Here is a 24,448-nt window from a genome sequence, read left to right as displayed (position 1 = left end):
GTGGAGACTTTTTCAGGATTTATTACGCACACAGAGACAAACCTTGATGCTTGACCAATCACGGCAGAGTGGGTGTGGTTATGGTAAACAAGATTAAGCACATTTTCTAATGTAAATATTTCAATGAAAAGAGAGTTTTGTAAAAGTTACAGCCTGTTAAAAGTAATAAATCCACCAACATGTTTTGCCTTCTTTTAGCACTAAGCAGTTTCCAGAAAAACGCATAGTACCTCAACTATTAAGGTAGACTTTTCATCAGAATTTTGCCGGCCCTTCGCCCTTAAAGTGAGAGGTCTGCAGTCTACATGCTAATGTTAATTTTTATAAACATCTATCTATCTATCTATATATATATATGGTTGACATTTTATTAAAAAATGGCCGTCCACAACCTCCCTTCCACTTTCCTGTTCATCAAAGTAACATTGTCACCCCAGTGGACACAGCCTGGCTGAATCCTCCTGGATGTCCTATTAATAACCGAGTGTGTTCGGTGGAGGTTCATCTTCCCAGCGAGTCTTTCATTCAGGTGATATCACATTACAGTTGCAGTCTGAGGGTCATGTTTACTTAAACCGGCCGAGTCTGAGTGATGTTCAGGCAAATGGGTCATTTATTATTTACAGCATCGGCACTGGCAGAGCATCTGTGTGTGTGTGTCTGTGTGTTTAAGTGTATGTGTAAAGTTGTGTGTTTGTCCACACGTTCGACCGAGTGTGAAAAACAGGGGCGAGTTGTAGCAGTGACTGTGTTTGTGTCGGCCCATTATTGATGAGTCGTTTAGCTCCGCTGAATCACCTTCTGGCCGAATCAACTCCCTTCTGGAGAGACGAGCGTGTGTGTGTGTGTGTGTGTGTGGGGGGGGGGGGGGTGTGTGTGTAGGTGTGTATGTGTGTAGGTGTGTATGTGTCTTCAGTTCAACGCCCGACAAGCAGCCCTGCTCTCATCTTGCATTAAATAATTAAACCATATTTTGCTCTGGCTAATAAAACTATTGATTTTGTCAACTTCATTCACACAGGAGTGATTTCACTGCTTATGTGAGGAATTCCCAGTGTGCCAGGGTTGTGGGGACAATATCTAACTCCATCATTTGTAAAGTAAAAAGCTATTTTTTTATGTTTTTGTTTCAACTTTGACATGAAATATTTTACTGACAACACTTAAAAGAGGTTGGGTTTACATTGAGCACTCCGATTTCCTCCCACACCACAGAAGCCTTAAGAGACAAGTGTATGTTGACCTGTCCAAGGTGTCCCCCACCCATTGCCCTATATAGCTGGGACATTTAGGTTGATAGATAGAAGAAGGGTGCATTTGTGGCAAGGTAGACATTCATTGTTGGAGAAGAATATTTTTCTAAAAGTATATGAACACAAAGACAAATGTAAATGTTACACTTAAATAAAGGGTGAAAAATAGACAAAAATAAAATGATCATTATTATTAGACTTTAGATTGTTTCGAGCTGGTAACTGTTGGGGATAAACCATCAGAAAGAACACTTAACCTTTTTGCTTTATAAAAAAAACATCTGTATATTATTCTAGTCTTTTTTTCCAATGGTTAACTTTGTTCGTGTTTCTCGGATAATCAATAACTTACGATGGAGTATAAAGATGCAACGGAAACAGTCCTTACTTCAGAGCAAAGTGGGATATTATATGAGAAGGTTCTGTATTACTATCATTGTTACGAGTAAAATTATTGTGATTTTAAAGCAAATCTTTAGTTTTTTTCTAGCCTGACACATTAAAAGAAAGTTTTGTGGTCATAATTATTATTATTATTAATAAAAGATGCCAAAAAAAACAAACATTAGAAACATTGATGAAAATAACCAGATAATTATAAAAAGCCTTATTTAATAAATAAAGCTGAACTACAAAGGAATAAAATGTGTTGGATTAATAAATGCGATGATTCTAGGATGACAATAAAATTGCTGGTGTGTCACTGACCTTATGCTCTGAAAAGAAACGTCATACGAGGCGTCAGTGGAAACAGAACTCTCATTTGGAGTCATTATCTAATTGTAATAACACAATTATCCAGACAGAGATTAACAATAATTACCGACGGATCTGACGACCGTCTCACTGACGCAGATTAATTTAACAGGAATAATGGAAGCGACACCGAAGCTGAACGGATAGTTCGGTGGGTTCAGAATCAAAGTTCAGGCGTATAAACTTTCGCTCTTCTCTTGTTTCTGCAAACGCTCCAGGAGAGGACAGCGAGGGAGATTCACCAAAATCCCTCGACGGGATAGAAAATAGCAGCTCCTGGAGTGTTGTTTCTCCTGGAGAGAGACTCCTTTGTGGATTCTCTTGCGTGTAAACAAGGACAAAACAACCAACAAAATGTTGGTGAGTTTTTAAACAATTTTGATGTTGTGAAAGGTCCCAATCTTAACTTTCGTAATCAACTCAGAGTATGAATATTTAAAATTAGTTCAATCGAAACCCTTTGGTTTCATTCTTTGGTTTTGGGGGTTTTGATACTAGAAGCTGCAATGCATTACGTGGCTTTTTTAGGCCAATAAAGTATATTCATAAATTTGCTTCATTGTTGTCCATGGTTGGCGGCAGCAGAAGACTTTCCTGTCTCCAAAGAGAGACGTAATCTGACCACCGTGTCCTGGGTCTACCCTGGGCCTCCACCCACAATTTACTATGAAAAAGTCCATCCTTGACAAGGTAACCTTGGGAGAGAGTTGACTCTACTATGCGACTCTCCTGGATGACACAGCTTTGCTCTCTTAGACTGAGTCGGGACAACTTCACTGATGATTTTGTCTTCTGGCTCAGCTCTACCTTTCCACCTCCAGCAAGTCTTAATGGTTGATACACTGAAGAGACCCTTAATCTCTATCCTTCCCTCACTTAAGAACAAGCCCCCGAGATTCTACAACTACTCTGGAGATGCAAGAAAGACTAGGGAGAGTCCGAGTTTCTCGGTAGTCTAGGAAAACCTCCCTGGAGAAACATCACGTCCAGATACCAGAGACACCTCAAAAAGATTCTCATTCGAACAAGCGCCTCTAATACGAGTCTCTCCTGGATGTCTAAGCTGACATTTCTAAAGACTGATTTTGGCCAAACATGTATTTGAAACATTCAACACACACAAGTACACAAATGAGATGTTGTATGTCTTGAGTCCCGGGAATTGTACCTGAGTTGACGGTCCTTGCAGACGGCCACCATGACCAGCAGGTTTCCCAGGATGCTCATCAGCATGACCAGAGACAGGAAGCAGATGAGAGCCAACCGCTTGGGCATGGTGTCGCTATGGAGACAAAAATGAAAGAAACAACAAAAAAAACATGAGGTCGGAGTGACACGGCAGATTCCATCGCTAATACAGACAGACACGGAGGTCACACATGCAAACGCTTATTTAATACAAGTGTGGTAACCTGCTGACATCCAACGATTCTTCTAGACTGGAGGTGTAAAAGACACAAAATATTTAGCCATTTTTGTCGTTGGGCGAACAAAATGTAGCTAGATTGGTTATAATAATAATAATAAGATAAGATAAATAGTTAAAGTACATAGATAAAAAGAGCTTTACACAATCATTTGATGTTGCTTTGATGCTCAATCTGCGTAGTCTGTTTCCTTTACCCAACCAAATTCCTTTCCTTCATCAGTGTTACTTTCATTCTAACATAATCACTTATCTTATCTTAAACACCGACATCTTCTTCAAGGAATTCAAATACTTTATTCAATTTAACTTCCTATTAAAGCTTCCACATCTTTCTTTTACTCAAGACTCCTGGAAATACCCAAGAAAAGGGAAGGGCAGAGTTGTCTTTTGCCTTCTGACGGATATAAAATGTAAAGAAACGGAACATTTTGCTACACGAAAGAGCTAACCAGTTCGCCCTGCCTGCACTCTCTTCTTCACCTCCTACTCCGTTCCTCTGTTACAAATTAATTCTCTGATCTTTTCTCCTCATGTTCCCTCTCACTGATTCTTTGCCGTCTTCATTTGTATTCACACTCTCTCGACTCCAGTCTGGCGAGCCGGCTGCTGTTTGTAGTTTTAAGGTTGCGAGGTGGCGAAGAGGTCACCGAGGAAGTTTTTATTGAGCACTCAGGGAAGCTTAATGAGGTTCAAAATCTGTTCTCAAAGTTACTTCACTGAACACGTTTCAGATTCTCCAGAGGATTCTAAATAATCTTCCATCAGAGATGGTGCTCGTAGCAGCGCCACCTGCTGTTTGTGAGGACGTAAAAGTTGCTGACGTGGCACGTAGACGATCAGCCTCAGACAGGGTTCAACCAAATGTCTTCAGGCGTGATGACTACTGCAAGTTTAATGAATAAAAGCCTCAAGAGCTCTTTGAAATAAACTTGTTTAATCCATCTCTGACATCGCAGTCGGTCCTCTGAGGACCGGAGCCACTTGTGTCTCTGTCTCAGCGAGACATTTCTGCTTTTAAGTCGTGTGAAATATGCTGATAATGTCAGAAGTTCTCGCTGTGGCTGCAGAACAGCGTGATACATCCAATCTGACAAATGAGTTTCCTCTCGACATCAGAGGCTCAAAGGACGAGTCGCGGAGTGGAAATGAGTTTTGGGCTTTGATCAGCGGCGCTCGACTTAGGCGGTTGACTGTTGTACTCATCAGTTCGTGTCTGTTTGTACAAAACACTATTTTCATTGAAATATTTACATTAGAAAATGATCTTAAGGCTTCCCCACTGAAAACACTTAGTTGTCTGGAGATGAAATCTTGTTTAATATAACCACACCCACTGTGCTGTCACTGATCAAGCATCAAGGTCTGTAAAGTCGTCATCAATCCTGTAAGTCCAAGGGACTTGTTGTATAAACAAAGCAGGGCTTGATTCCAGCTGGCAGGAGGAGGAGTGAAGCCATTATTACGTCATAATGGACTCCGCTCTCGTAACCTCTCGTTTGCCCAGATTTAAGTCCGGCGAGAACTTTATATAGTATTAAGTTCAAAACATGGTCATGATGAGAGACTTACTGCAGCTTGGAGAGGAAGACTTCAACATATGAAACATGTGAGTGAGTCAGGATTGTTGGGTTTTCACACAAGTTGCCCTTTAAGAAAGAAAAGGTAATAGAAATAGAAAAAAGGAGCTGATTTTATATTTCTTAAAACAAGATGCACTTGAATACATAGGAAAACTTCTATAAATCAAGAGTTGGCCAAAGTCAAAAAAGGTTTCATGACAGTAGGACTGTGCAGGTTGACCAAAATATCATGTGAAGTTTAGTGTTTTTCAATATATCGGTTTTGTAGCTAAGAATAAGCATGATAGCTGAGTCAAAATATTTATTGAACATATTCATCGCATGAATAATGATTAATCTTTTATCAAAAACAGGTGAATATCTAAAAAAGAAGTAACAATTTCAACTGGGATTGTATCCTTGGCGAGGTGATATGTGACCACCATAGTTGTCTCGAACCACTGCCATGTCTTTCTCTTAGATGTAGTTCCTTTAATGTCCTGAATGGATCTATGACTGTTCACTGCAGACAAAGATGCCACTGCTAGCTGCCAAAAACAAGCGCTTGGTCCGGACGCTTGAAGCCAACAAACATGGCTCTTCTTTAAAAAAAAAAAATCATATTGACTCTTTGCTTTGAGGGGTCTTTCCTGCTTTACTGTGCAGCCGCTCTTATAGTGTGGCAGTGAAATGAGTCCCCGCTGAAAAAATATTCCTGCAGTAGACGTTTTTGAAATTGTTTAGTGGTATGTGAAAGATTCACATCATAATTAAAATTATGAGCTTCTTGATACAAACCGGTATATTGCACAGACCTAATGTACTTCGATGGGAATCAAACTAGGAGGAACGTACAGCAAGATAACCACCAGGCCTTGAGGTTCCAGATAAAAAGATCAATATGGGGCGCTCTCACACTTAAAAAAGAGAGGTTTTATTGTTTATTGTCAAATACTATAAAGAAGAAAGTGTGATCTAGTGGCTTTTAAATATACAGACCTATGAAACCTCATCAAACAATAACTAAAAACGACAAAATTGTAAATTTTCAGTTGGAAAATTATTCTGTTCTTTGAAAAAATATTAAAGCTATTTAGTTGTTTTTTTTTTAATCCTACTGGTGTTTTTATTTTATTTTATTGATTTATTATTATTTAAAATATTGAGTTTCACTTAACAAAGATAATGCTATGGATGTATAAAAAAAAATGTAATTAAAAAAGTTTCTGAACACCCAAAAGGTTTTTCTTTTTTAAATGTCCCTTCAGGCCTCCCTATGCCAAATGTTAAATAATACACACACAAAAAAAAATCCTTGATGAATTTGATGTGTGCATTTTTGTGTGGTTACAGTAGTTCCAATTAAAACGGTTGTTCAGATATTTTTGATCAAATGAAGTGTGTTTCTCGCGCCACAGGACAAGGACTACACAGGAATGTGATACTAGAACCTGGAGCGAGTAGATACACCTCTGTCGACACTCAATCCACACGACCTTTGACCCGCAACTTTAGAGCAATCAGCGAGTAGCAGCTTCGATTAGTCGTCCGGAGTGAAATGTAGGTCGCGTGGGGGGGGGGGGTTACTCATGAGAACGAAAATAGTTTTCTCACATCTGCACATTCACTTGTTCGCTCACATCAACACGATCCTGAATTTTGGTGGTTGGTTTGAACACGCGGCTCTGGTTTGATGCCAGATCAGGTAGCGACTCCCGAGCGAGCCGCTGAGTGCCAGATGCTGATTGGATCTAAAGAGCGGGTCTGCATCAAGACAGGAATGTCGGCCGCCGACTCTCAAGGACTCGCTGCAAACGCTGCGACTGCGGAGCTGATCCCAGGTCAAGTTCCACCGTTTCTCCAAGACTTTGCTGGTCCAGAAACACTTGACATTTTAATAATTACTGCCTCTAATGGAAAGCACAGTTGTTTGAGGACTCCTGGAAAATAGATCAAACTGAGAATTTAATATATTTAGATGGACGGAGGGAGCTTTGTTTTTGCATTGGGGTAATTAATTTGTGAAGTTAGGGTTCAGGTGACCACACAGCAGCCAACCAAGGTGAAAAGAACAAATGAAAAAAAATAATCAGAATATAAAGAATGCATATAAAAAACGAATTATTAAATTAATACAAAAATGCATAGAATTTAAAGTCAAGATTGCTTTTAACCCTAGTGTTATCTCTGGGTCAAGGTGACCCCAAGGCCCGAAAAATAATGTGTTTGAGGTACCCCTTGTGTCGCCTTTGAGTGAAAGTGAAGGACCTTGTTGGTTTCCACAAATATAAATGCAGTTGTTGAGGTTGTTCACCCTGACCCAGAGACAATACAAGGGATACCACAAACACGTTTGTTTTCACGCCTTCGGACCCTCAAATAACACAAGGGTTAAAAAATGAGAGAAAGCTGCAGCCATTCCTGGATGGGTTGCTAGATCTAAATAATAGCTTAAATTAAACATTAAACTAGCCAATGAGAGTAAAAAAAAGCAATGAAAAACATCATCTATCACTCAGTTCACATGTAAAAAACTTTTTTTAAGCCTGTGATTTATTTTTTAACAAAGTCAAAAAATGGAGGAAACTGAACCAACCTGGCAACACCATTTCCAACATGGCGGTACATCGCTGCTGGCTGAGACTTTTATTTATCTAAAAAGGTAAGTTTTTCCCTTACCCATGAAGACCCTCTTTCTGCAAACCATACATAAATGTAGAGAATCTAATCCTCGCCCCTTTTTGTCTCCACTGCTACTTTCATTTTTTAGCAGCTTATTTCCATGTTAACGTTAATTAAAGTCCAGGCCTGGAGTGTTCAAATGAAGACAAGGAGTTTCTAATTAGTCCTTTACTCAGTCCTGAACTTTCTAATCCAGAGAAACCAGGCCAGACAAAACTCCGACGTCTCTCTGGGCTCGTCGCTAAATAATTCATTTGTGGCTGCCCCCCCCCCCCCCCCCCCCCCAAAAAAAAATGGCATCATCAAACATTCATTCATCTAAAATAAAAGGAGTGAACCCTCGGCAACCTGCGACATCAGCGAAGCCTTCATCCAAGACGGTTATTAAAAGACAACAACATTCTGTGCCGACCCTCTGCTGGGAATACCTCGCTTGAGACAATGCCTGGTGCAGCCCCCCCCTGCTGGGCGAAGACAGCACTGCCGTTTCTTTTGTTGGTCGGTCGGCGGAGTCGGTCTAAACTGGTGTGGAACGTAGATCCCCGGCGAGACAGACGGCGGAGGATTGTGTCGTGACAGCTTCTCCTGTCAAACCCTAATAGAGGGATATCTGGGACCTCGGAGCAATTGCACTTGAGAGCTGGAGAGGAAATGAAGAAAGCGGGGGGTCCGATCAACCCCAAAACAATGAATGTTCTTTCGTCATCAGCACTGAATTTCCGAGTTACATTACAGCCTCTCGGATAAAGCCCCCCCGCTGGCCACATAAATGAGACGAAATGTGGCAATTTTAAACTTAATAATTCAAGTTTTCATATTAAAATCATCGTAAAAGATCTCTCTCGTGGCTCCACAATCTTCTTTAACCTCTTTAATAAATCTTCTATTCAACTTCTGGTTCTCCTCCGTGACAAGTGAGCCATGTTATTCCACTTGTTGCCGACTTGTTTTCTTTTGCTTTGAGAAGCGATTAAGAGAAAACAATCTCAGGCGATGCTCGACGGGTCGAAGTGAAGTCGTGTTTCAATCTCACTGTAGTCGTCGCCGTCGCCTCGGAGGTTCTGTCACCAGTGTTGCGTGTTCACGTCAGTTAGGCTGAAGTGGTGCCAAGGACTTTCCTTAAGGGCCGTTTGTCAAACCAACAACTACAACAAGTCCGTTATTGTTTTTGTAGCTGAGCAGGTGGGGCTTTCAGGTGCTGCTTGATGGGCACAGTTTCTGCTTTTTTATTATAAATATTCAAAGTTTGGTTGTCTTAATTGTTACACATTGTAAAATAGGTTATTATTTGGCATTTTATTTTAAGTATAGGGTCTTTTTTATTTATTTTCCTAATTTGTTGTATTGAATAGTAGTATTGGTATCCAGTTAAAAAACAAAAACGTCTGTATTGTGACAACCCTAGGATATATTAGAGTAAAAAGGGAATAGATAAGAGGATAGATATGGATAGTTCAGATAAATGGTTCAGACGTCCAAGTGGATCGATGAACTGAAATGGTTCAACAGTTACAATAATTTTAAGTCAGGGGTCTCCAAAGGTTTTTTGCACCACTGTATTATGTCAGCATTATATTCATGGACCACCCTTCAGATAAAAACGGTAAAAATGAATTGTATTCAGTTTGTGTTTCACTCATTTTTACTAGTTTACAGGTTAAGCTTGTGTCTTGAATCGCAAGCTAATTTTACCTCAGAGAAAATACCATGTTTTTGTCAAAACAAAATACATTTCAGACAGTAATAATCAATAATATAATCTTTCTGAGCGGCCTGGTAACCAAGGACCCCCCGGACCGGGGGCTGAGGACCACTGCCCTAAGTGACAACGACGTTGGATCATGAGGAGGTTAAGGCTTCAGCCTCAAAGTAAAGTAAAGTTTTCTCCAGCCCCAGTTTCCTCGAGGCACTCTGGTTTCTTCCCACACTCCAAAAATACACAAAGCGACGAGTACACTAGCATATCATCAGCCAACAGCGTATACCGTCATCTTGACCTGATTTTGTAAACGAGTTTTGGGGGAAAAACATGTATATTTCAACAATCCGTCCACATAAAACAAAAAGTCAACCTTCCTTCCAGTCAACTTCTACTTTTTAGGTTGCGTCGAGGAGTTTATGCCGTGGGAGCTGAAGCAGTTATTCATGAGACTATATTTCCAGCAGAAAGATGTAAATTCATGAACGCACACAAGCAGAACCAAGGCGGTGATATACAATTTGACCTGAGAGGAGATTTGTGGAGTTATTGCAGCTGGTAAAGACTTGACGTGAGCCACGATTTAATCAAACTCACTCTTGTTAGAGAGAAAACAATAAATTCAGCTTTTCTTTTTTTCGTCCTTTTGCGGTTCACTCTTGTTTCGATTTGCAATACCAGCCAAGGTTTTTTTTTTTATAACATGACAAAAAAGAGAAATAAATAAACAAAGAAAGTTCAATAGAACTGAGCTGCACTTCATTTACATTTTGACTGGAGACTGAATCATCTCCAGGGAGAGGAGAAGAAGGCTCCTCCATCCGGTTGCCTAGCGACGGCTGAGGCCAAAATGATTTTGTTTGTTTCTGCATGTTTTGACACTTTAAAAGCACAATCAACACTTTGTCTGAAATAATGCAAGACCTTGATCACATTAATGGATGGATAAAAGAAAATACAACAATGTAGATTTGGAGGTTTTCATAAATGTAAAAGCCTTGAATGGCATTCTTTGGCAGCACTTACAGGCCATGTTGAAGAGCAACTAATGTGTTGATTTAAGTGTCTCTTAAATTGATCTTGGACCTTTACTGTACTCATCAGTATGTGTCCGTTTGTACAAAACTCTCTTTTTATTGAAATATTTACATTACATTGCAATGCATTTATGGACTTTGCTCTCGTAACCTCTCGTTCGCTGAGTGCTCAGAAGGGGGAGAACTTTATAAAGTGATAACTTCAAAACATGGTCATGATGAAGGACTTGTGAGTGAGTCAAGAGAGTTGGGTTTTCACATTAGTTACTTTAAAAAGAAGAGGCACTTGTTTATGTAACTATGAATACGAAATTCGTCTTTTTAAGAGCCAGAATTTCTGACTTTACCGACTTGCAACATTTCTGAATTTGAAACTAAGAAATAACAGTATGCATTGCTGTCGAGATAGATGGTATAAAGATATTTTACACATATTTCTTCACATTTAATATTGCATAATAAATAATAACTATTTAAAAAATAAATTCTTTGGTTAGTATAGTTTAATTTAATGGAAAAAAGTTGTTGAGATGGAAGGGATGTTCCTGTTCCTGAGTCAGGAGTCAATTTTAAAGAAACTAAATAAGAATAAAAACATTTACACCGCTACGCAAGTTTTGAATCAAGAAAAATTAGTAATGTACGGCAGCCACTGACATGATGTCGTAAAAAAAAATTTGTGGCCACAAATTGAATTTTTAGATAGATTTTAGATAGCTTAGTTTCTACACCACACAGCTCTGGACCCAAGACAACCAAGTAAAACTGACAAATGCAGAATCAGGGAATGGAATGCTGCAGGTTTGGGGTCCAGGGCCTTGTGCTCCAGCAACTGAACGATCTGTGCAGGTGATGTCAAGGGGGTAAATTACAATACATAAATTAAAGGATTTAAATTAGTTTTTGTCCATGAAAGACCAAAAAACAATGACTAACTTAATTAATGAACTTAATTTTCAAGTATCCCAAAATCTGACCCTAAACAAGCTCTCAAAAATGTTCAGCTCAGAAATGACAACAGTCAGGGAACATTCAGCCTCAAGAAGAAGATATCCATCCATCCATCTATCTATCTATCTATCTATCTATCTATCTATCTATCTATCTATCTATCTATCTATCTATCTATCTATCCATCTATCCATCTATCTATTTCGTCCACAAGGTGACACAAGTTCACACTCTCCCCAAAAGAACCCGACATTCCTGGACTTTTCTTACTCAAGCTGAGATAAACTCATTGAAACGCCTAAACAAACCTATCAAGAGTAAACAGCGAGGCTGTGGAATGTCATGTGCTCACGTTGACCAAGAAACTTTTACACAATCCTGCGTCAAGAGCTTCTGTATGGAGTCGAGAATCAAGCCTCAGATATTCTGTATTTTAGAGCCGGTTTTGTTTACTTTGAGTGGAAAGCGCTCAGGGCAGGAACGTCTGTCGAAGCCTTTTTAAGTGCAATATTGAGTTGAAAATATACCTGAAGCGACTTTATGGAGTGTGGAGAAGATTTATTTAATTATTTTCTGCTGAAGGTGGAGAGAGATCACAGACCTGAGATCAGCATCACTGCACAGAAAAAAAACAAGTTTTTAGGAAGAGTCTGTGCTTTAACAGAGTCACGATAGTCGTAGTTTTGAAATTGAATAAAAAAAATGGCTTTAAAATATTCAACAAAAGTATAAAATATTACTATACGTTTTTCAGTTTCAAAAATAAACATATTTCAATATTTTTAATGATGTTGGGGATGTAACAGATGACACTGTTTTTCTTCTTCTTCTTCTTTTAAGACAGTCTTGATCTTGTCGTGATCAACAAACGAGTAGACACTTGTTTCTTTCCTCCACCCGGTTATGTCAGAATTGTTTTCATAGTCAAGACGGAGGTTGCTTCCTTCACAGGGATTAGCCTGGTTGCCTGGTTACCCTATTTCGTTGCCCGGGGGCCAAAGAAGCCAAGTGAAGTGTAAGGCAAGTCACTCAAGTGACCCGTCAAAGGATTTCACTTCCATTTTTTCCTTCCCAAAATCTCTGCTGGAAGAGTTTAATTTATAGGAAGCAGAAAGCATTAGATAAACAACATATTTATTGTAGCCATAAACAACCTACATTTTTGTATTAAATAACAACTAGGTTGGTTTCAAACTATCATTTTTTTGTGAGTGTATCCATCCTTTGACCCACTATAAATCTATTTCTTTAATATTTCATATTGCTTCGTGTTTTGGTAAATGTAAGGATTTTTCTTAAGAACTCTGGATATTATTTACTTATTAAAAATACCCATGAATCAAGAGTGGTTATATGTGTACTCTGTATTTTTCTATATAGGAACTGATCTTATAAAATTGTTATCGCAAAAAGTATTGTTCAGGAACCAGTTTAAAAGTGAAGACATCGAAATCAGTACATGAAAATTTTCGATCGATACCCAGCCCTAATAACGACCACAAAAGCACTGAGAGCGTCCAAACATCTGCCAATGGCCAGATTTCACACAGTTATACAAAAATACAAACAGATAAAAACCCTCTGTGGGACTCGAACTAAAGACCTGGATTTTTTATGGACCGCAAGCAACTGTTTTAATTATTTGATTGTTTGTTCAAGCCAAGACTGAGATGAGCTTCTTGGCAGCGGTATGCTCCGCCTGAGTGCGCATATATCGACCGATTACTCAACTATTTATCTTCCGGGCAGATGTTGAATTTGTAGCACTTTGTCACCAAATACTCTCCACTTCCTGTAACTCGTGTTCAGTGACGGACTCAGCAAATGTTCGCATACCTGATCTACCTATTCGTCTTTGAAATCAGTGTTCGCGTCTACAGTTTCAGGGAATAAAAGGAGCAGGTGACCTTCAAACCGGGAACGCCTGACTGCGAAAATTCTCTCATCTTTGAAGCCAATTCATCATAATTATGACCAGTGACCACAATTACGAGGAAAAGAAAACCTCAAATTGCTAATGAACCAGATGCTAAATCATGTTGTTTTATGAAATAAAATATTCCTGTTGTGTTATCAGTTTTATCTTGACCTTTAAAGTATATACTTTATTGAATATTGTTTTGATTGTTTAAGCGCTTCGTGACCCTGGTCTGGAAAAGCGCTATACAAATACAAATTACTTACTTACTTATTGTTTGGTTCAACTAGAGCATTTGGATCTAATATTATTTAAACTTTTACTGTAGTTTATTGAAATAAGATAATATTCTATGAGCTACCAGTGATCGTATCTGTCCTTTGATTCCCTACAAATCGCATTTTTTAAACATTTCTATGACATTTTAGTTTGTAATAACAGTTTGAATGCAAAAAAGTCAAAGAACACAAACTCAGTAACTACTGTAATGTATGTATATTCCTTAAGGCAGATTTTTTTTCTTTCCTGCAGCTGTTCTTTGGGTCCGACTCTGATCAGCTCAGTGGAGAAAGTCAAGAACTTAAAACCACAAAACCCAAAACAAACAGTGGCGTCTCCCCAAGTCCACCGCATCATTAAAGCACACTTGTGTTCTGTGCAGCTGCCGCAGCAGAGAGCAAGTACAGCGACACACTCCGTTATTGTTTCACTACACTACATGCTTGTGTGTGTGTGTGTGAGAGTGTGTGTGGAGGTCAGACTTTGGCTCAGAGGAAGTTGTCAGCACAGATTAACTAATTGTTCTGCACTTAAGCAGGAAATATGGCGCGCAGATTTCAGCAAGGATGAAACTCCTCCCGCCGTGTCCTCAAAACACTCGCAGGAACTTTCAGGCTCAATGATGAAGGAAACCAGTCCTTTTTACTCCTTTTCACTTCCACCTCCGTCATCCTTCACTACTTCCTCAACCTCTTCACTTCATCCTCATTTTCCTTTCCCGTCTCCTCACTTTCTTCTGATCATCACTTTCTCCTACTCCTCATGTTATATTCTTTATCTGCCTGTGCCTTCTCCATATATCATCTACTTCCTCCTCCTTCTGTTCCTCCTCATTTTCCTTTCCCATCTCCTCACTTTCTTCTGATCTTCACCTTCTCCTCCATACTTTCTTCTACTCACGTCATCCCTCTCCTCATCGTCCTACTCATTTCTCTTCACTTTTACTTCCTCCTCCTCAGGTCATCCTCCTACTTCTCATTTCCTCCTCCTCTTCTCCACTCCTACTTCCTCCTCCTCATCCATCCTACGTCTCGTTTCTTACACTTTCTTTTTCTTTCTCTCCCTAATTCCATCTCCCTCATCCTCTTAACTTTATCCACCTTTTAATTTCATCCTCCTCAGGGTTAACCAAGCATGTTCCTGTGCCGCCTACAAATATCATCCACTTCTTCCTCCTTCTCTTCCCTTCATTATCCTCCTTCTTCCTTTTGAATTTGACATCCGTCTCTACATACTTCCTTCCACTCACTTCATCCGTCTCCTCATCTTCCTGGTCATCGTTCTCATTTCCTCCCAACCACTTGCTCCTCTTCTTCACTTCTACTTCCTCCTCCTCTGGCCATCCTCCTGCTCCTCATGTCCTCCACTTATTCCTCCTTCTCCTCCCCTTCTCCCCTTCTACTTCCTAATCCTTGTGCCATCCTACTTCTTATTTCCTACACTTTCTCATTCCTTCACTTCGTCCAGCTTCTTTTAATTTCCTCCTCCTCACATCATCATTCTTCCTGTGCCTCCTCCAAATATCATCCACTTCTTCCTCTTTCTCTTCCCTAACTGTTCTCCTTCTTTACCGTCACTTTCCTGTTACTCCTTTTCCTCTTCTCCACTACTTCCTCTCCATATTTAATTCATCCACCTTGCATCATCTTCCTTATCCTCACGTTCAACCTCCTGCTCCTCCCCTCCAACTCTTCTTCATTGTCTTACTCTTCACTTCAAACTTCTCCTCATTTCCTCCTCCCTCCTTCCTATGTACTTCATCTTTCTTCTCCTCAACTAAATCTTTCTTCTCCGATCTTCCTTTCCCTTAACTCAGCCTCTTACCCGACTTCTTTCGGGAACACTGTCAATCATCGAGCATCGTGTTAAAGGGTGAAGATGCAAGTGCAGACGGGGTGGAAGGAGTGATGATGACTGACAAAAGAGGAGCAGCAGGAGTGAAAGAGAGTCATGATGCATGAGAGTCAGGTAGAGATGGACGAGTCAGAGATGAAGATGCTTTGGGAGCCACAAATGCAGCCCAAACTTTAATCCAGCCCCGGAAAATTAACCACCACTGGGGAGATTAGCTCCCCTCGACCATCCATCAAGCAACCCCACCTGCGCCAACTTTATCGATCTCCCGCCGCAGCGGTGTCAGCAGCTGGCAGCCTTGGCTTCGGCCGCTTTTCCTTGCGTACAGTTTATTGAAGTCTAAACTGGCCCCAATTCATAACTGCAGAGTGTGGAGTTGGCACCGAGCACCACCTTTTCTTTTTTTTTCCTCCTCCACAGGCTAAATAATACATTCAGTGACTGCTTATGTCATCACCATTCATGAAACAAAGTCAAAGCTGAAACTCAGTCGGTCAGGACAGCGAGTGTATCACGACGAGCGTCAGCCTCTCGGATCGGTGCGGGAGAAAGACAGCCACCGTCACTCAAAGAGACTTTCGCACATAAATAAAAAAAAGCCTTTTAGGACAAGCGACGCCTCAATCTGAACCAGAGAAAGACCAAAACTTTTTATTGTTAAGTTTTTCTAGTTGAATTTGTTCCGATAAAATGTTTTCTCTAACTTTATAAGGATCATTATCAGCCATGTTTAAGTAGACATAGATTAATTAAATTGTTTTTACCTTTTATTGTTTAATTTAATCTTCCAACTGTGACATTTCCAGACAGAAAATACTTCATTATTTATATATATATATACTGTATAATAGTGGGCTTGTGTCCTCCTGATCCTAATCTTATAAACTCTCAAATCACTCCACAAAATGTGTTGAAAATAAGGTGAGAGCAACTCGATCAGGTTTAAGAAAAGGGGGCATAAGTAAGGGGGGGAAGACCCATATGAAATTGAAAATTTCCAATTTCAATGTAATTTAACCCTTGTGTTATCTCAGGGTCAAGGTGACCCAGAGGCCCGAAAACACGACGAAGGGTCAAGGTGAACGATCTTAATCGTGAGACAACACAAGGGATACCAAAAAAACATTTGTGTTACCTCAGGGTCAAGGTGACCCAAAGAAAACGAGGGATAAACCTTATGTATTACATACCAAGTATGGTAGAATTGTATCCCTTTTTGCGGAATGCAAATTCCTCAAATTTTAAAATAGGACACATTTTAATAAACTCAATACCTTTTTTCTTTTACCATAATAAACACATTAAATAAGATTATTTTTTTGGCAACTGTAAGGCCCATGGGCAATGCCACATTTATAAGCTAGTTACTTATAGATGGCTTTATTTTTTTTATTAAAATTTTTTGAGGTGATAGAGAAAGAAGAAAAGAACCATGTGATGAGATGGATAGAATAACCAAATTCCCATTAGCTATGGTTCAAGACTATAAAATATATGAACTTGAGAAGCGATTCTGTCTGTTGAAATAGATAGCATATGATAAACAATTCACCTTGAAGCGTCTTGATTTGAGATTCAGATGGTGGATTAGGTCTGGGGTCACATCAATACACACACTGATAAAGAATAGTAAAATCATGGACTTTCAAGCCTTATATTCAAAAATACTCTGTATTCTAATCAGGGTCAGGGAATAGCAGAAAATACAAACTTGTACAGGATACTGAGGAAACAGAAAAAATATGTGAACATAAAAACAAAATGGGAAAAGGAAATAGGTATAGATAAAACTGAGAACTGATTTAATAGATAAATGAACATAAAACCCACAAACGAGTACATCCCCCCTGCTTGGAGAGAACACGCGGGAAGAACATGATTAGATTTTTCTTATCATGCCAAAAACAAAATATAATCAGTTGTCTGTATACCAACCTTGCCAGCGAAAATGTGGAGAAACTGATTTGAACTATTCCCATATTTTCTGGTCGTTTTCTGAAATGATTACTTGGAGGAAGTAAATAAAATAAATGTTAAAATACTAGGTTATAATTTTCAATGTACTATCCTGTAAAATGGATCTCTGTTATTTCTAATAATTCAGGAATACAAATACCTTGTAATAAAATTGTGTTTGTTGAGTAAACACTAAGAAGAATAGACAGACATTTCCTGGAATTTACAAAATGGATTTTTTTACTTACAAAATAAAAACTGAGGAAGGAAAATTATGTACGAAATGGCAAATATGGACCTACATTTATCATTTTAATTAAATGGATTTACATTTATATGACAAATTCATTTTTTTTTTTTAACTCTGACTGTATTAAATATATATTTTTGTAGGAAACATCAATCTAACACATTATATAGTTTTTGCATTCATTTTAAATTTTTTCGTTGTTGTTTTGTTGTCATTTTGCGTTTACCGTTTTTGTGCGTAGATTAAAAAACAACCCAAAATTAAGTTAATAAATGAATATACATTATAAAAAATCCAGGTTTACAGTGATTCTTCACAAAATCTGTTTGTATCTGTGTCTGCATTATTCAGGGAATATGAAGATCGATGAACAAAAGCCGCAACACAAGCCGGCAGATGTATCATGTTTTCAGGTCCCCATGTTTAATTATACTACTGAACACAATCACCTGAAGACCGGCCACATGACACCTGAGGTGGTCGAGGTGAAGATTTTCTAACAGGTCAGCCGAGGCGCTGACATCCGGCGGCTGTGATTTTCTCATTGATTAACGGCACAAAAAGACCACGGAAGTCCTTGGCCGCTGGCCAGAGAGCGAGCGCCGGAGATGTATGTCTGACGTGGAAGTGAAAGGTGATTTTTATGACACGGTGGTGTTATTTACCCGGACCATATCTCACCCCATCGTAGACTGCTGACTCCCAAGGACAACGACTACGCTTCTTTGTTCGTACATTATCGAGAAAACATTTAAAAGTCCCTGAAAAATCCATCCATCCAAACTTGTGTCCAGCTCATGAGCGACTCGGAAACTATAAAACACTTTAATGCCGTTTCACCTCCCGGCGTCATTAAACATTTTATTTGGCCGAAAAAGGAAACTATATATATACTATTCAGTTACAGACGAGAATATAATAAATATACAGACACACTCAGTGGTTCAGACATTGGAACATTTGGTTGACCTTGGAAGACGTTCATAAGATTTAACATGATTAATAAATCATAGAAATTCTGAAACCTAGTGGTGGGTCTACAGTGAATCACTCCCTTGGCGAGAATTCTTAACCCAACCCCCTTTCCCTAATGCTAATGCAAAAAAATTAAAAATCCTGCAAAAAAACAAAGAGATTATTTATTGCAGACCCAACGTACCCCAACAAACCATTGCCAAATACAGGATATGAACCAAGGAAGTTGAGATCAACCAATTGAGCTACACATCCTACCAATGATCCCCGATGGTGTTGTAAGGAAAAAACAAAAGCTGAATTTATCGTGAATACCATGGTTTGTGATAAGAACATTAAGTACACAAACCCTGGACTTCTGAAGGATTTTCTAAATTTGCCTAGCACATGCCGCCCCAAAAATAGGACGTGTCCAGGTAAAAGTGGATGTATGGTGACTCCAAATTGTGTGGCGTTATTTTCTAATAACATTAATCAACTGAATCAACATAATTTGAACGAAAGTTACTGTAAACAGAGTGGGAATCTTCCTCCGCACAGAATCACTACCCACGCCCTATTCCCAGTGATACGGTCAGTGACACTGAGAATTTAAATGACAACAATATAAGAAGTACCTGAACTAAAAGAAACAGAGAGGTAGAGTTTTAATGTTAGCAGCCACAAGACAAAAAGGTATCTATAAAAACCTTTATAAAATAACAATACCGTCATCTGGGATCGACTCTGTGATCCCGTGGATAAAAAAGATCCTCTACAGGTGTCATTATGTGGTGAAGGACCAGTTAATGATCAATGGGTGAGTTTACCGCAATTACAATCTTCTGTAAAGCTCCACACTCCAGAACTTTTTTTTTTCAGATGTGGATCATGCTGCCCCCACCTAACACCTCCGCCCTGGGTGCCTGGCCAGTTTTGCCCTAGTCTAGAACCGCTACTGATACCGTATGTCAGTACTTAAATACAGGAAACCTCAAAATATCCGTCATCCTTTTAAATTGTTTGAGGGGTATACCGACAAGTTTCTTGGCACAAGATGGACCTGCCGAGGTTTCTGTCGCTCTGCTCTCAACACACTCAAGATAAAGGGTCTCTCACTTGACCTAGGAAGACTGGAAAAAGTTTCTAGAGAAGTACCTCGGGAGAGTACCTGCAAGGTATGCTCAATTTGGATCTTCGGGAAGTCAAACGAGAAGGAAATCTAGAACCAAGGTTAGTCTACAAGTTTGGTCGTTTATCATTCCGGCATAAGGGGAGTCGACACATGGTCCGTGGTCATTAACCCATATCCACAGATTACAGATGGATGGATGTTGGGCGTTGTGTACTTGTCAGCGTCTGGTGACAAATGTTCACGCGGCCGTTCATCTGTGAGATGAATCACAATCATCTTCGTGTTATAATTACGACCATCTGTGCGGACTCTTTCAAACGTGACAGGCGACTACATGTTCGTGAAGCAACATGTCAAGAGGACAGAAGAAAAATAAAAGATTCTGAGATGATGGGACCAATCATAGAAGGCGCAGATTGAAAGTAAATCACAGGTTTTGTCAACCGAAAATAAGCTTTTTTGAAAGCCAATGATTAAGCTTTCAGTTTCCCAACATTGGACATTCGACAGGTTGTATAGATGCAACTGAGCATATGTGGCACCATCCATACGCGTATGTAGGGCGTCGCGTAGGCTCGTGTGATCTTTCATCATAAATCTTTTATGCTAGCAGAAGCAATCTTCAAAATATCAAGGCTGTTCAAGGCGACGCCGGAACGTATTATGGCACGGCAGGAAAAGTGGGTCATGGTAAGAGAAAAAACGCTTATATTTACTGATGATTTGTATGGCTGTTGACCACTAAGTCACCAATCATGGTACTTTTGTAGCTAAAAAAGGAATGGCGAACTAGAGCAGGTATGTAGATCAAGTTGATCGACTGCTAGCTACAAAGCTCCAGAGAGAAATAAAAAAAGTAAATAAAAGTATTTTTCAGCTAAAAGGCTAATCTTTAAAAAGGCTTTGTAAGCTATGGTTGTTTTTTATATATTGGTTACATTTTAAAGCCTGAAAAACTTTGTTTCCATCGCCATTTCAGAAGAAAATATCAAGAGAATTCTATGCCAGTGACCAGAAACCCTTAACCCCTGGACCTAAAGGCATCATATGAAGCAGTAGCTCCTCTACTTTACTCAGTTGGACTTGAAAGGCGCCAACCGTGGATGCATCAAGGCTGAACCTTCTTTCTTTCAAGTCTCAAACCACTTCTCTAGTTCACCCCTTTTTGATTGACCACTGACTTTAGACTAGGGATGCAAATTATCGATTAATTAATTAATCAATTAATTCATTATCTCGTCGATCAATGATCGATTAATTGGTGAGTGGCATTATTTTCTGAGAACCTGCATTTCCCTCTGAATAGGTTCTTTCGACTGTTTACATAAAATGCTAACTTATGGTTATCCAGGTGCATAGCAAGTTTTGCTGTCCCATCCGTGGCACCAGGATGCACACTTCAGCCTACTTATGGAATTTGGGGAAAGTTAGTTCTCTACTCTGCTATGCTCAGTAACGGACCCCTCCTCCCCCTAATGTGAAACCCACATATAACCAAATAGGGCTTTAGCAATACACTAATCTTACGATACGATATAGTCAGCTCACAATATGATTCCATATGTTTCGATACATGGTTTTCTGAACGATTTAAAGCTAAAATATGTTCAAACATCAGCTTTGAAAAGCCGCTGTAGTTGACTGTATCCTCTCTTCCTCAGTCATGGCAGAGATCTTGCAGGATTTAATTGTTCCTTTAGCTTAGAAGATGGGTTTAGATAGATAGATGGATAGAACTTTATTGGTCCCTCTATATATATATATATATATACAGTGCCTTGCGAAAGTATTCGGCACACTTCAGCCTACTTATGGAATTTGGGGAAAGTTAGTTCTCTACTCAGCTATGCTCAGTAACGGACCCCTCCTCCCCCTAATGTGAAACCCACATATAACCAAATAGGGCTTTAGCAATACACTAATCTTACGATACGATATAGTCAGCTCACAATACGATTCCATATGTTTCGATACACTGGTTTTCTGAACGATTTACTGAAAGCTAAAATATGTTCAAACATCAGCTTTGAAAAGCCGCTGTAGTTGACTGTATCCTCTCGTCCTCAGTCATGGCAGAGATCTTGCAGGATTTAATTGTTCCTTTAGCTTAGAAGATGTGTTTAGATAGAACTTTATTGGTCCCTCTCTATATATATATATATATATATATATATATATATATATTTTTTGTACACACTTTATTGTAATATAAACCATAAAGGTAGTACGATTTAAAATAAAATTTAAAAAGCAAAAAAACATAAGACGAGCAAGATTAGAGTGAGCTTTTGATGAGCGCTTTAAATCTACAGATGTCATTGAAGAAAGTTCAACTGTAGAAATAAATCACATTTTCAGTTGTTTTTAAGTTGCTCAGAAGTCTCTCAATTGAAGCCCATGTTGTTAAAACGCCTAGCAAAGAGTGCACCGTGTTCTACCTGTGATACCACCAGGTGTGTCACCTGATTAGACGGAAATCCTTGAACAATAAAGATGCCGTTACTTTGGGAACTCTAAAGCAGTTTGGTGAGGAGGTTCACAAACATCCTCACTTTGAGGTTGATTGTAGAGTTGCCTCGCAGCAGAAGCAGAACGCCACAGTCAGACGCTCACAAACCATCAGCAGCTTTAAGCAAAGACTCACGTCAATCACGAACGATCACGCGTGACTTCTCACCTCTCACTGACAAGCTCCTCCATCACCGGCATCTGGCCTGCGGCGCTGACGTTCATGTGACCATAGATTCCGACAGTCCCTGTGGGCACAATAATAGAATTAGAAATCTTCACAATAACCCTCATTACAAATATTTAACGGCACCAACAAACCGAACCTCGCGCCGTGGAGCGCGGCACCGACTCGGATTCTCCAGATTGCATTAGCATATCTAAGTGGTTCGCAATCATGCAAATGAAACGTTGGCGGTTCGCCGCCGAGCGAGGTAGTGCTGCTTAATGTGGATTCATCAAGTCATTTAGGAGGTAATTGAAGTTGTTCACCAGTCACTCATCCAGGTCACAGGATTTTATGATGGTTCTCTGACCTTCATTTTTGCTGCTTGATTGGCTTGGAAGACTTAATTGAAACCAGGAGATATGAGATAGTTATTAATATGTGGGTGGAATCTTTCAAGATGATTAGACACAACAGCAAAAATATTTGTTCCTTTTTATATTTTTAAAAATCTCGACTCACAATAAAGAAATGTCTTGCAAAAATGTATTTTCATTTTTAATGTAGCGAATGAAGCTCATTTGTCGACATCTTCGTCCAAATAGACACACTTAAAAACACGACTGCTTGTTTGTAAGGTCCATCTTGTATTGGAAGATTTAGCATGAGTAATTGTTACGAAAAAAGATATATAAGTCTTTATTTTGAGTTTGTTTATAGTAGGAATTCATCAGTCTCTTGGTTCCTGTCTGACATCTTTACTCATTGAAACACATTGCAAGTGCCAGTGCGCAAGATTTAGGCTGCTAGCCTAGCAACAGCTTCCAAAAAACAAGCTTAAAATATAGACTTGTTTAATTTTATCTGGAACAATTCCTCTTGTCGAGGCTTCAATACAAGATGGATGTTACAGACAAGCACCACTGAGGTTTCTTGATGTTTATAAAAACGTCATTTTTTGGGCAAAGGTGAAGCTGGCCTAAGAGCTAGCATCTAACATCTGCTAAAACAATCTTAAAATATAGACTTGTTTTTTTTTCTCCTGAAAAAAAAAAAATAAAAGGTGGACATTACAGACAAATAGTATGCAGTTATGTTTACATTTCTTTTTGGAGAAAGAAGAAACAGGGCTCCAGTAGCTACATTAAAATGAACTTAAATGTTTTGCCTGTAACTTTGGTTGACATGAGGTTGAGTAGAAAACGAGTGAAATTTGAATTTTGGGTTTCTTTCACTTTTAAAAACCTTTTAAAGTTTGGTGTTATCTGGTTTTGAGTATGTTTTTTTGTCATTTGTAAATATATTTGGATTATTGGTTGACTGATGTAAATATGTAAACCTTTATTACTCTGTTTTTATTGTTCTATTAACTAAAATTAAATTAAATAAGTAATTACAAAAATAAACCATGAGGTCAGTAAAAAAAAAACATTAACAAGAGTTAATTATTAAGTTGAATCTAGACTATTGAAGACTTGCTTAATTGCCTAAAAAGAACTTATAAGAAAGGAATTCCAAAGTAAACTTGATCGACTTCGAAGTGACTTTGTTTAATAACAGAATCTAAAAAGCCTTGACTCAAAAGTCTGAAAACAAACTTGTAAAACTAAGAAATAAAACCAGGTCCAGGTCTGCATCAGAAAACAAACAGAAGAATAATTTTTAGTTTGTTATTTTTCTCTATCTTTTCATGTTAATGTTCGTTTCGTGCCCCTCAGTCATTTGAATCCATTTGTTTGAGATCGTAACGACTTGTTTGTCCTCATTCTTCTTCTTCGTTATATCTATTTCCCTCATTTTTTCCTGCCACTGTTTTATTCTGTGAAGTCGTTTTCCTGATCGTGCCCTGCAGGCACATGAATATTTAGAACGACAATGATGGGCTGAATCACTCCTGGACTCACTAGTTCTCATTTCCAGAGGTTCATGAGCGTCACGCCAACAACGTCTGAGTACGAGGCTCGTTCATCTCAGTCTCAACTTGATTCATTTTGCTCCACATCTGGACGCGTCCATTAATATTCGGTGAAATCTCAGACGAGCCTTGGCACAGGTTTCCTGG

General features: G+C 39.0%; 1 protein-coding gene across 2 annotated transcripts in view; it reads right to left on the bottom strand.

Annotated features, from left to right (window-relative positions):
* Nucleotides 1-24,448, bottom strand: part of htr4 (5-hydroxytryptamine receptor 4) — a 98,462-nt gene that overhangs the window by 38,179 nt on the left and 35,835 nt on the right. For both annotated transcript variants that reach the window (XM_087798512.1, XM_087798511.1), the window contains exons 2-3: nucleotides 22,390-22,468; nucleotides 3,178-3,291 (exon numbers count right to left, since the gene is read on the bottom strand). In XM_087798512.1, coding sequence (XP_087654638.1) covers nucleotides 3,178-3,291; nucleotides 22,390-22,445 — 170 coding nt within the window. In that variant the 5' untranslated portion in view covers nucleotides 22,446-22,468. The remainder of the gene's footprint in view (nucleotides 1-3,177; nucleotides 3,292-22,389; nucleotides 22,469-24,448) is intronic.

Source organism: Callionymus lyra, chromosome 9 (genome assembly GCF_982586985.1).
Source record: "Callionymus lyra chromosome 9, fCalLyr1.hap1.1, whole genome shotgun sequence".
Taxonomy (NCBI): Eukaryota; Metazoa; Chordata; class Actinopteri; order Syngnathiformes; family Callionymidae; genus Callionymus; species Callionymus lyra.
This window is presented reverse-complemented; position numbering and strand designations above follow the sequence as displayed.